Source organism: Gopherus flavomarginatus, chromosome 9 (genome assembly GCF_025201925.1).
Source record: "Gopherus flavomarginatus isolate rGopFla2 chromosome 9, rGopFla2.mat.asm, whole genome shotgun sequence".
In the NCBI taxonomy this organism is placed as follows: domain Eukaryota; kingdom Metazoa; phylum Chordata; order Testudines; family Testudinidae; genus Gopherus; species Gopherus flavomarginatus.
This window is the reverse complement of record NC_066625.1, coordinates 56865130-56877876: the sequence shown is the minus strand read 5'-3', so window position 1 is coordinate 56877876 and position 12747 is coordinate 56865130. Positions and strand designations below refer to the sequence as shown.

At 37.4% G+C, this 12747-nt stretch overlaps 1 protein-coding gene across 7 annotated transcripts in view; it reads right to left on the bottom strand.

The window, feature by feature from the left end:
• The window catches only part of SCAPER (S-phase cyclin A associated protein in the ER), a 357501-nt gene that overhangs the window by 68254 nt on the left and 276500 nt on the right, over positions 1 to 12747 (bottom strand). For all 7 annotated transcript variants that reach the window (XM_050966970.1, XM_050966969.1, XM_050966973.1 and 4 more), the window contains 2 exons: positions 9833 to 10062; positions 2766 to 2921 (listed from right to left, as the gene is read on the bottom strand). In XM_050966970.1, coding sequence (XP_050822927.1) covers positions 2766 to 2921; positions 9833 to 10062 — 386 coding nt within the window. The remainder of the gene's footprint in view (positions 1 to 2765; positions 2922 to 9832; positions 10063 to 12747) is intronic.

Below are 12747 nucleotides of genomic sequence, written 5' to 3'. Positions count from 1 at the left end.
AGAAACAGAATGAGTCGGTTATGCTGTTGAAGGTCTGTCACCACTTACCCTGAATCTAAGCAGTGTTTGTGAATTACTCACAGAGGTTGCCTCTGTGGCAGTAGGTCATGCATTGTATATTTGTGTTATTGTACTGTACCAAGTTTAAGAGCTCAACAAATATAGGGCTCATTTTTATTCTCTTATCTGTGCTGAGCAGATCTTACTTTGAAGCCTACTGAAATCAGTGAGGCTACTTGAGAAGTTAAGTATTACCCAACATGGCAGAATCACACCCTTGAGTAATTTCTTTAATGAGAGTGGACTGGGTGAAGAAAAAAAATATTATATTTAAACTACCATTTCAACAGGCCTCTATGTAACATTTGATCAAAGAGATCTCTCAAGGACAGTGGTTAAAAATCTAAAACCCCATTCTTTGCATTCCCTTATATGCTCAAGTGAGTTCTAGCCCACTGAAAATGCTCTGTTCATTCTGAGATAATCAACAGCATTGTCATCATACAAAAATCACATAAATGTTGGGGTTTGTGGAAGTAGTGCTTAAGTACATAAGAACATAAGAACGGCCGTACTGGGTCAGACGAAAGGTCCATCTAGCCCAGTATCCTGTCTACCGACAGTGGCCAATGTCAGGTGCCCCAGAGGGAGTGAACCTAACAGGCAATGATCAAGTGATCTGTCTCCTGCCATCCATCTCCATCCTCTGACAAACAGAGGCTAGGGACCCCATTCCTTACCCATCCTGGCTAACAGCCATTTATGGACTTAGCCACCATGAATTTATCCAGTTCCCTTTTAAACGCTGTTATAGTCCTAGCCTTCACAACCTCCTCAGGTAAGGTGTTGCACAAGTTGACTGTGTGCTGTGTGAAGAAGAACTTCCTTTTATTTGTTTTAAATCTGCTGCCTATTAATTTCACTTGGTGGCCCCTAGTTCTTGTATTATGGGAATAAGTAAATAACTTTTCCTTATCCACTTTCTCCACATCACTCATGATTTTATATACCTCTATCATATGCCCCCTTAGTCTCCTCTTTTCCAAGCTGAAGAGTCCTAGCCTCTTTAATCTTTCCTCCTATGGGACCCTCTCCAAATCCCTAATCATTTTAGTTGCCCTTTTCTGAACCTTTTCTAGTGCCAATATATCTTTTTTGAGATGAGGAGACCACATCTGTATACAGTATTCGAGATGTGGGCGTACCATTGATTTATATAAGGGCAATAATATATTCTCAGTCTTATTCTCTATCCCCTTTTTAATGATTCCTAACATCCTGTTTGCTTTTTTGACCGCCTCTGCACACTGCGTGGACATCTTCAGAGAACTATCCACGATGACTCCAAGATCTTTTTCCTGACTCGTTGTACCTAAATTAGTCCCCATCATATTGTATGTATAGTTAGGGTTATTTTTTCCAATGTGCATTACTTTACATTTATCCACATTAAATTTCATTTGCCATTTTGTTGCCCAGTGCTTACCTGCCTTGATGTTCTGGACCTACTACAAGCTACATATTTTCTTGAAAGAGGTATTTGCACAGCTCCCCACTATTCTGAGATACAGTATTTTCTAATTCTTTTTGGGAAGCATATGCCTGCTTTAGAAATTCCAAATAGTAAGTCACTTATTTTTGTGGCTAGAATAATTTTTCTGCTAAGAGAAGGGTGATTCTTTAGTATCTATTTGACTTTTGGCAATATTGTGTTGAAAGTGTAAAATGACAACTTGGGAGCCCACAGGAAGAGACTAGAAGACAAATTTCATTAAATCTGGATGGTCTTTGTGGACTCATATTTGTAGTTACAGTCCTTTTTCTTGGTCCTGAAACTCCTACTTATCAGAAATTACAGCCACCTAGAGCTTTGTTCCATAGTTTGTGTTTTACTGAATCATGTTTGTTTTTCATGACTAATGTTACTTTTCCCTTTCAGGAATTAAGTTCCCCCTGCACCAGTGTTGTTTTCTTTTCCTCTTTTTCCTTATCTACGTTTACATTCAATGGTTAACTTTTCCCCGTGTTATTAACAAAATAATTGCATGACATTAGTTAACAAGAATGTTTTAAAAATATTCTACAATGATAAAGGAAAACAAGCATTTGCTCCTTTCATCACTCCCCTTATAAAGATTTAAGTGTAACCTAAAATCTAGCTTACGTATTATGTGGCCAATGTATTTATTTTACAAGTAAAATTCATTATTCAAATATTCCTGCAGAAGGATGCCATGTACAATCCTGAACCTTTAAAATCCCTTCTGTCCTGCAGAATGAATTCCACTGAATGAGTTCCTATAAAAAAAAAAAATCACTCCTTTCTTGCAAGAGGAATTTTAAAGGACAAAGAATGAATTAGACCATACAAGAAATAAATTACTTAACAGTTGAGTTTAACTGCTAATAAAACATATATTGAAATCTTCAGAACTGATCGCTTAAAATTACTAGTGATAAAACATTTTCTATGATGATGACTAAAGGAGATAAAGTTTGTAATTCTGATAAATTACTTATTACTAGGATGGTTGCAGGTAACTCAATATAGTTGTACAGCCAAAATGTGGACACAGTGAACTTTTGATACCAGCATCTATACCAACCCTGGTTAAACTACAAGCAATTCTATTCTAGAACTTCACCTAGAATGTTCAGTTCCACATGAGAAGGATATACTTGTGGCCACAAAGGTTGCTGCTTTTCAGATGCTTAAAAAAAAGATGAAAGAGCAAGTCAGATATGATAATAGCAAGAGCACTTACCTTCCACTGACAGCAAAACAGAGCTGACACATTCCATGTAACACTGCTGTAGCATTTTGCAGAAAAGTGGCTATTTTTGAATTGTCATCAACAGGACCTTGGACGGAGAGGAAACAGCAGCATAACTTGTCTATCAATCCTATATTCACCACATAACTATAAGTGGAGGGAAAAAACATTGTATTAAGATATGGCACTCTGCCAGTTTCAATGAATATTTTTTTAGTATTATCATTATCAATGTCAACTTGTATAAAGAGCAGGTTTTGAATTCACAACTATACAAACATAAAAGGTTAAATAAAGTAGTTCAAGTTGCAGTAATTTTAGATTAGGCCCTCTATAGCTATAGAAATTTCTGTTAAGAGATCTGTCTATCTTAGGGTAATTTCTATTATATTTTCACAAGTAAGACGAATGAATATGTTTATTTAACCATACTCTTAGAAGGACAGTGGAATTTTGCCATAGTTAAATGATTTATAATAATCCCTATATTTTTGCAGTAGTATGATTTTTTTTTAACATGAAGAGAAAAAACTTCCCAGAACACAACAACACAAGAATGAGATGATGTTATCCAGATGCAATCTTACTACAACATAAACCAGCAATGACTACTGCATTTTTTTTCTAGGCAACAATTAAATGACTAACAAATAACAATTAGATAACAGCTTTCTACTGTTAGATGACTTTTTTATTGTGGTAGCTAAAACTCTGGTCCAGGCCCTGATCATCTCCTACCTCATCCTTTCTGGTTGCAGCTACTGCCATCTTACCTCCTTCAACTCCATTCCCAGATCATCTCCTCAGATATATCACCCCACTCTTAACCCCCCTCCCTAAGAGTTGCAGGGCTAGAAACCAGACTTTTTGCCAAAGTTTACACAACAGACAGCTATTGGAAACAATATGAGTAATTATGAGTAAAAATATATTGTGTACAAAGTAGGGATCTCATTGCAGTATTAAAAGACCATTTGAAATCTTATTAAAAAAAGACTGAAGATTATTAGTTACACTCAGATTGACTGTTCAGGTAAATTTGTGAAAAGTTGTAAGTATTAGATGTCTTCTAGATTTCTGATCTAAGCAATTCATCTGCAATACAGGTCATAAACATGCTCTCCAATATTGGCAGGCAAATACTAAGATGACAGCTAAGGAGTTAGATGTGTAAAATGCTGAGTGCTGTCTATCTCTGAGCAGCAGGAGGGGAAAAGGATAAACAGGAGATGAACTGAAGCTAATAATGATAAATTATTATCTAAGGTACACATTTTCTGGTCAATGTTATTCTTCTTTTTTCTCCAGGGAAATCTCTACATTCTTATTGGCAGTCCCAGGATCCCTCCATCTCCCTTTTAGTTTACTGCCCAACCTTGATGCAATGTGCTGTAAGCTATCACACTTCTGACAGAGAAGAAACGGAGGAAACTCTTCCCAGTCTATCTGTGCCATTCCTTAACTGGTTTTGGGGGCAACATGAGAGACATGAAACACTCTCTCTACCCAAGAACTAAGCGTACAGCTGAGTAGAGTTACAAAGCTTTGCTTTCCATCCCCTTTTCCTTTTAGTTTGAATTTTTTCCCATGGTAGAGTAGTTCCAGTATCTCTGCCCAGCATAGCTGCTCTTGTGGTATACAAACTGTGTGGCAGTTAGTTGGTGCTGCTTATGCGGTGCACATTAACTTTTCCCATAGAGTTCCAAATATTTTCACTGAAACTTTTTTTTTAGTCAAACATCTTAGTTTAAATATCTCCAAAAAGAAACACGATAAAGTGGCGAGGAGGTGAAAGATTCTCATTAATAATATTAATTTATCTGTTTGTGGCTAATTTAAAACACCCACCCCTCTCCTTTTTCCTAATTGCACTATTACTCTGTCACCATTCCTTTCATTCTCCTGTTAGAATCAGATCCCTTAAAGTGCCCCAGGTGAAGGGCCTATCCTGATTCTCATGTATCTTCATAGCTCTGGGGTATGCCTGTTCTTGGCCCTGTCCGTTTCAGATGTCAGTGCAGTACAAAATATCAATAAGCAGACCTCCCACCCTCTCATTCATATATGGGGAGAATACAACATCCTGAAATTTCACACTCTTTGAAAACCTGTTTGGGAAGGGGGCAGGGCTACATGTGAACAATAAAGTTTTAGAGGTCACTGGTATCTATGACAACTGTTTGTTTTGCCTTTCTCCTACAGCTGTCCTCTTAGATTTATATCAGTCAACATTATGCCAGAGTTTAAAAAAAAGTTTTAAAATGCATTAATTATTAAATGTAAATACAAGGGGTTTAAGACTAGAAAAAAAAATATTTACTTTGCTCTCTTATGTTACCTTTGCCACACTTTTGTACCACCACATAAGTGTTCAACTCCTGTAGTGGTATAAAAACATTCTTGATGATTTTTATATATTTAGGACATTATTTAATTTGCAAAACTAGTTCATAAACCAGCATTTTCCAAGAGAAATGTCAATTTCCTACCCTACTTAAGACATTAAGCTAATGAACGGTAAAGAATGAGAATGACATAGAAATGGCAGGTGGCGGGATTCTGTATTTAGGGAAGTAGATACATTCTGATGGTTAATTGCTAAAAATAGAAAGCCAAAGATTTAGGATAAGAAAAAAACGGAGCAGCTGGATTACCCTTTGAATGCTACATATATCATGTATAGTTACTGTCCATGAGGTTTCTGGGGTGCCTACATTACTTGTGGAAAACTTTAATAGTATAGTCTGATAGTACATCTGTGGTTTAAGGAGGCAGCATTGCTCATTGGATAGGACACAGGACAAGGAGTTAGAAAAAAACGTGGTAAAGTTCATATCAAACAGGAAGACCTTAAAGAAACTATGGGCAGCTGACAGTCTGTCTGGGTTCAAGTGAAAGAGAGTAGGTAGACTAGAAACTTGCAACACACAACTTCTCAAATAACTAATCTGTAGAAAATAACAAACTCAAAAAGAGTTGCAAAAAGAAAAATAGTAATGAGATATTTCAAGTACTTAGGAAACACTAAATGAAGTCATACATTCAAGAACAAAGTACCTGAGTGATTCAGTCTATAAAATCTTTGAACAGAACCAACAAAAGTAAATACTAGTACAGACTATGTATAATCAACCTGTGGAATTCAGTGTCACAGAAGGTCATTGAGTTAAACACTGTGGCTGGATTTTATAAAGGGCTGGATAATTACATAAGTATTAACATCATTTCTAGCTATGTAGGCTAACATAATGACAATCAATTCTCATCCTTTAGGGTGAGAAAAGATCTGCAGGAGTCAGAAAGGAATTTGCCCCCTTATGTTAAGCATTGCACAAGTAAGTAGGTGCATTTTTTATTTCTTTGGCTTCCTTTGCATCCTGAGGGATTAACTATTGCAGGAGATAAGATTTCTGATTAAACAGATCAATGGCCTGATTTGACATAAAAAATTCTATGTTTCTAAAATGTAAAAGGAAAGCAAGCAAGCAATTCTGCTTCATTCTGAGAAACATAAAGAACAAAATAATTGATGTAAAGATGAGGAAATACTGTATGCCTTTGATAGTGATATATGACATTAGGACTGAACTGAAATTAAAAACGGGATCATTCTATATAAACTATAGTGTGTGTGTGTATGCACATCTATGTATCACACAAAAAGTATGCTGAAAAAATGTTATTTAAGTTTCAAAGTCAAGCGCTCAAAAGCTTTAATATGCCAGAATCCCCCATGACTGACTCTTGTCCCGTTTGCATTCCATTCAGGCAGCTTTCTCCTCTCTTCCTGCCTGTCAGCAGACGGGGCTTTAAGAGTACAGGAGAGACAGGCCCTCCTACCCTTTGTTCTGGTGCCCAGCTCTGACACAGCCCCCAGCAGCCCAGAGTGGCAACTACAGGGAATGTCCTGCTCAGCCCCCTGTTGCCTCAGGCTGCAGCATGCCCAGTGCAGAAAGAATGTTCAGAGAATTAAACTGCAAAATTCTAGCAAGCCGCTAGACAGCATGGGCAAGCTACAATTTTTCAAAGGTTGCCCACTTGCCAAATTTCAAGTTGCTGCACCAAAGGAAGGGAGCACCAGACCTTCCAAAAGAAAAGATTGCCAGAATATTTTAACATGGTCAAAACAACATATTTTCTCCATACCATTTTCTTGGAAATGGCTGAACCATTTGGGCTGAAATTTTCCAAAACAATTCAGCATCTGACAGATACCTGGTATGGAAAATTTCAACACAAATGGTTCAAGTATGGCACAGTTATAAGCAATTTAAAGCAGGGTCTTATATTGGGATGTGTCAGGCAACCTTAATAATAACAGATGGTCCTATCAACCGTTCCTAATATAAGGTTTGTGTGTGTATACTTATAGCTACCCCTCCTCAACACATGTATGTGTAAATATGTACATATTTGTGTTTTAGCACATGGAATTATGAGAAAAAAGAGAAACAATTACTGAAATTAAATAGGATAAAACAACTGAGGGCAAGGAAACAAAAAGCAAAAGGAAAGTGCAGAAAGATAAATTATTGTGGACCCAAATGTTGCATGTGCCAATAAATATACTAGGAGTAAAAAAGGTCAGTGGAGATGAACAAAGAAGTGCAAAGAGTAATTAAGGGTAAGAAGGAGTTATATTATGAAGTATTATATAAAATGCAAGGTATAGAGAAAGTCTGCAACAAACGCACATTAAAGTGTACTAAAATTGAAAAAATACTGAAGAGGAGAATGAAAACAAAATTGCATATGAAGAGGTTAAGATAAATCACAATTTTTTCAAGTGCATAAGGAACAAGAGGTCAGTGGTGGAGATAGACAGGCTTTGTGAGATGAAAAAAGTAATTTATTAACTGAAGAGGTAGGCCTTACTGAAAAATTAAATGTATCCTTTGCCTCATGTGCTCACAAAAAAAGGTTAAAAGACAGATGCTCAGAACAAATTCCCCAAGGGAGAAAAAAATATAAGAAGAAATCAGGGTCTCAGCAGAAGAAGAGACCATGAAATTATAAGATCTGTAGACTGCTAAAATCTAGGACCACAAAAGGTCTATTCCAAAAGAGAAAGAGATAGGAGTCCCATTAGCAAATTGATCTGAAACCTCTATGGAAATATAAGAGGTACTGGACTTGGAGGAGGCTAATGTAACACTATAATCTGAGAAGAGATTTATGAAGATCTAGAAAAGTACAGACCCGAGGGGGACATAATGAAACCAATAACCAGGACTACCTAGCGAGACATCAGGAATGTTACGGGCTAATTGAGACTAGTCAATAATCAGCATGGATTTTCAAAAAGATGATCACACTTGACATACCTCATAGAATTGAAAAAATAAAATGGAATTAAATAATGTCCTTAGCTTACTCCAATGCTAATTATTAAGGTCCAACCCTATCTGTCCTCGACTCCCATTCAAATCAGTGAGAATTGAGTGTGCTTGCCACCTGGCAGGAGTGGGTCCTAAAACAGCTTTTTATACAGTAACACACCAAAGGCTAATCTGATAAAGTTCACTAAGGGAGTGTCCTGAGGAAGTAAAGAATTCCTTAGATATCAAAGAGAAGAAATTGGGAATAATGACTACCCAAGATGGAAGGAGTTGAGTGCAATAAGGATTAATATTAGGCCTAATTAGGACGCTTTATTTAATGATTTAGAAGAAAGAACATATAGCACTGTGATGAAACTTGCTAATAATGCTAAGTACGAATGTGTGAATCAACAGAAAGAAGGGCAGCATAGTTCAAAATAACATGGATAGACTGTGTGTGTGAATGAATAAGGAACTTTTGAAAGTAAATGTAGATAAATATGAAGTGATGACAGTAAGAACAAAAAGGAAGAACAATGTATTGTACCTGTAGTGATTGTATATTCAGTATTAAAAGAGATAAATATGGGAATATAGTGTTTTTGCCCAGTAAAAGAAAGGCAATTCACACTGTATATTAAAAAAACAAAAGCAACACTATTGATCTCTAAGTCTCCTACTGTCTTATCTGTGTGTGTTTTTATACTGTAAACTCTTATAGCCAGGGACTGTCTTTATGTTGTGTTTTGTACACTGTTGGGAATCAACAAATATTATATAAACATAATGTAAGGCTCCCTATACAGAGTTACTAACTATGGACAGTCTAGAGGAACTTTTACTGTGCAAAATTCTGGTCACCTCTATTTAGAAAAAAGGACAGAAAGAACAATCAACTAAATAACACAAGGATTCCCACTGACATAAAGGAAACATGCATATACAAAAGCAGAATTTTGGTGATTTTAATCCAACACAGTTAAACAAACTAGCAGACTGATGCTGTGAGGTGCTTTAAGCCAACATGATTAAAAAAAGAAAAGAAGAAAGAAGACATTTCAGACATCACTGAGAGACATAAATTTCTACAGGGAACAAAAGACAAACGTTCAAGTGTATAATGTAAATTACTAGCAAATACAAGAATAATTCATGCATGAAGGAAAGCTATGGAAAGTCTTGCCACTAACTTTCCTTCTGTACTGTAGCAAGTAGTTAACACACAGAAACAATAATCAAGAGCAGCAATTAGGAGCAAATAGTAGCATTTTTCAAAAAGAGATTTATCATAATTTAGAGAATGTTTTATAGTCTCCATGAAAATTTGTTCTGACTTTCTGTACATTAGTTGCCTTTTTTCTATGTTTATTGACAGTGATATTATTGCAGTAAATTTTACTTACTCCAGTGCCAATGAGGTATTTTGCGGTTGGGGAACTTCTACACATCAGAAGAGAAAGTTGGACAATCATAGGGCCAAATTTTTCACTTAGATAAATGCACAAATCTCTATGGACTTGAATGTACATGTATATTTGAGGGCAGAATTTGTCCCATAGTTTTCTGAAAGAGTATTTTTGCTTGAAAACATATATATAGCCTTTTAGTGATCTTCTGAACCATACATAGGTGTTAGTCTTGTTGAGTTAGGTTCAGAGGAGCTTATTACCATTGCTAGTTCTTTGCAATTTTCTTTGACTAAAATAAAAAGTTTAAAGATATTTCATCAGTTTTTACCTGATCAGGTCCTGAACCCTGCTGTTAAAGGCCTCAACTTTTGAGGGCTTGTTTTTCACTTCCTGTATTATTTTAGGTGCAGTGGGCTGATTGTTTACATCTTGTAAACTGGAGATCAGACACCCAAAGACCACAGCAATGATTCTGAGAAGTCCAGTTGTTAAACCTTCAAATACTTGCTTATTTGCACTTCTTCCTAATACTGCATTATATTCATCTGGAACACAAACCTGCATAAAGAGAAACAAACACATTTCCATAAAATATGTAAAATTTAACTAAAGAGACTATTGTGGTTCTCCTAAGAATATATTTTTAATTAATACATGCAGTGAAACAATCATAAAAGCCCAATGGTATACACAGACATGCATTAGAACCATAAATAATAACTGAGGAAGCAATATTCCAGCATTATTGATGAACATTAAAATACAATACTGCATCCTTTATTAGGCAGATTGTTATAAGATTATATTTCTCCATCTTCCATTTCCAGTGAATGCCATTTGAAACCTCTAACAATTACAATGCGTGAAAAATGGATGTGTAGAATGTGTGCTAATGGATAACAATGAAGTAATTCCTAAATGGAATTCAGTGTATATGAACTTAAAGAGAAACCTTATAGCAAAGGACTGCTTAACTAACTATATAAAGATATTATTATTATTATGTATAGATAAGGTCTTATGATGATTCACTGGCAAAAACAAAAATATTTTCAATATAATTAATGAATTATAAAGTAAACAAACTAATTAGATGGCTCACTGACTCCTTGATTAGTGCCAGTTTTATCAAATTAAATCTTTGGGTCTGATCTTTTGCTTCTCAGGCTGCATGAAGTTTGGAATGTTACAGAGGCATCACCAGTGCTCTTTTGTGGACAGTGAACCTTTTGCTACTCTGATGATCCACCTGCCTGACTTTGCAAAAGTATTCTACAGTGATAATGCCACCCATCTCTCCCTGCCCAGAAAGAAGAATGCTATGAGAGTAGTGATGCGTGTATATTTAACAAAATTGATGGGGGATGGCTGGTAGAGAACGACTTGAGTCTCTTATATGGTACATACAAGTGAGCCTTTTGATAGAAAATGCAACACACTTAGTAATCCATGTGAATGATCAACTATCAAGATCAAATCTCCTTTGAATTTTTTTCCAGGAGTAACAAAGAGGCACCAGAAATGATTGAAAGACTTTATCTTAATGTAAAAACTGAACATCTATTTTTTTGTGATATTGTTGTCCCAGAAGAATTATGGAGCCTAAAGAAAAACACAGAACAGATTATTGATAAGGATGGAACTCAGAAACCAGTGTCAGGAAAAAAAAATTAGAATCAGGAGGCTGCACTATCAAACCCACTGGAAAAGGATATTAGAAGATCTGAGCAGCAAATGTAGGCAACACAAGCCAGAGCCTCAGGTGGCCTCACTTTGGTCTCAACTGAAGAGTACCTTGCGGATCAGGAAATAAATTTTCCAGTCAGCAACAAGGAATCCAATAGTGCTCTTTAGCTTCTGCCTAGCTTAGCACAAAACCACTACCGTTTGCTGTTGATCTCAATGCAAACAGATTAATCTCCGGCTGGCCCTAAGCAAGCAAGGCTGGCTCCAGGAAACCAATCAAGCTCGGGCTTGAGGTGGCAGATTATAAGGGAAGGCTTTCCGCCAATCCTAGAGCAGCATGGCCACCCTTTTCTTTTTCTTTTTTTTTTTTTGTTCGCCACTCTGGCCACCCTGTAGGGGGCAGTGGCACGGAGGAGGGGGGTGCCCTGCTGGGAGCTGGCTGCGCGCTCCATCTGCCCCAGCCGATGGCACGTCTGCAGCAAGCCCAGCAGCCTGCGTCCTTCCCACCCCACCGACCAGAGCGGTGTGGAGCCCTCCTGGCAGGCGGTGTGGCAAGAGGGACCGAGTGGTGAGTACCCTGGCTGAAGGAAGCCCTGGCCGCCCCCCTTCTCTCTCCCCCTCTACCTTCCCCCTGCTAGCTGGGGCGCGAACTCCACTGCCCAGGGCATGTCTGCAGCGCAGGGAGTCCCACTAGCTGAAAGTTTGCACCCTGGTTCTGTCCGCCCCACCGTTTTTTGTTTTTTTGCTTCACCGCTCCAGCCGCCTCGCATTTTTGTTTTTTTTTGCTTGGGGCGGCAAAAAAGCCAGAGCCGGTCCTGCTAGCAAGCATGCCCATCGCTGAGCTAGACCACTCATATTGGTCCCACTTCATAGACTTGAAAGAAAGTTCTCCAGAGAATTTGTTTCTCCTTATAAGTGAATGGCTAATGGAAAGACTAAGAATAGCTCAGTCTACACACAAGTTGCTCTTAGGCTGTACTGAAGCTAATGTAAAATAGTTTCTAAACTTTTTAGCATTAGCTGCCTTCTTATTTCAGATTAGAGGAAGGGAAACTGCCAATGCCAGATGAATGACTCACAAAACTGAATATGCAAATAAGCTAAACATATCAAAGAGAGAAGTGCTCTTCATGGGCAAGAGAAGAATCCTCAGACACATCTCTGTCTCCTTCCTTGATTCACATCTGCCTCTTTTGCTTGTAATTCTGGTGCCAATCTTGACACTGAATGCTCATCTCTTCTTTGAATACCCTGAAAATGCTTTTCTGGGGATGATGCTGATGCTGTGGGCAGAGGGCTGTCACTATGGAAGTAAGATGCTAAAATGAATGAAGATTTCTCCATTGTACTCAATAGACCCAGAAAAATATACAGGCATGTCTGTATCACTGCTGGGATTGTGTCATGATTCACATGAATCAACATTTTAAGTATGGATAAACCTGTAGGTACTGTGGACAGGCTTTTGGTAAAAACCGACATCACCAGAGAGTAAAGATACTTCCTTTGTGATTTCTGAATTAATATGTGGAAGCAAGAATCTCAAAGGCCAAGAGC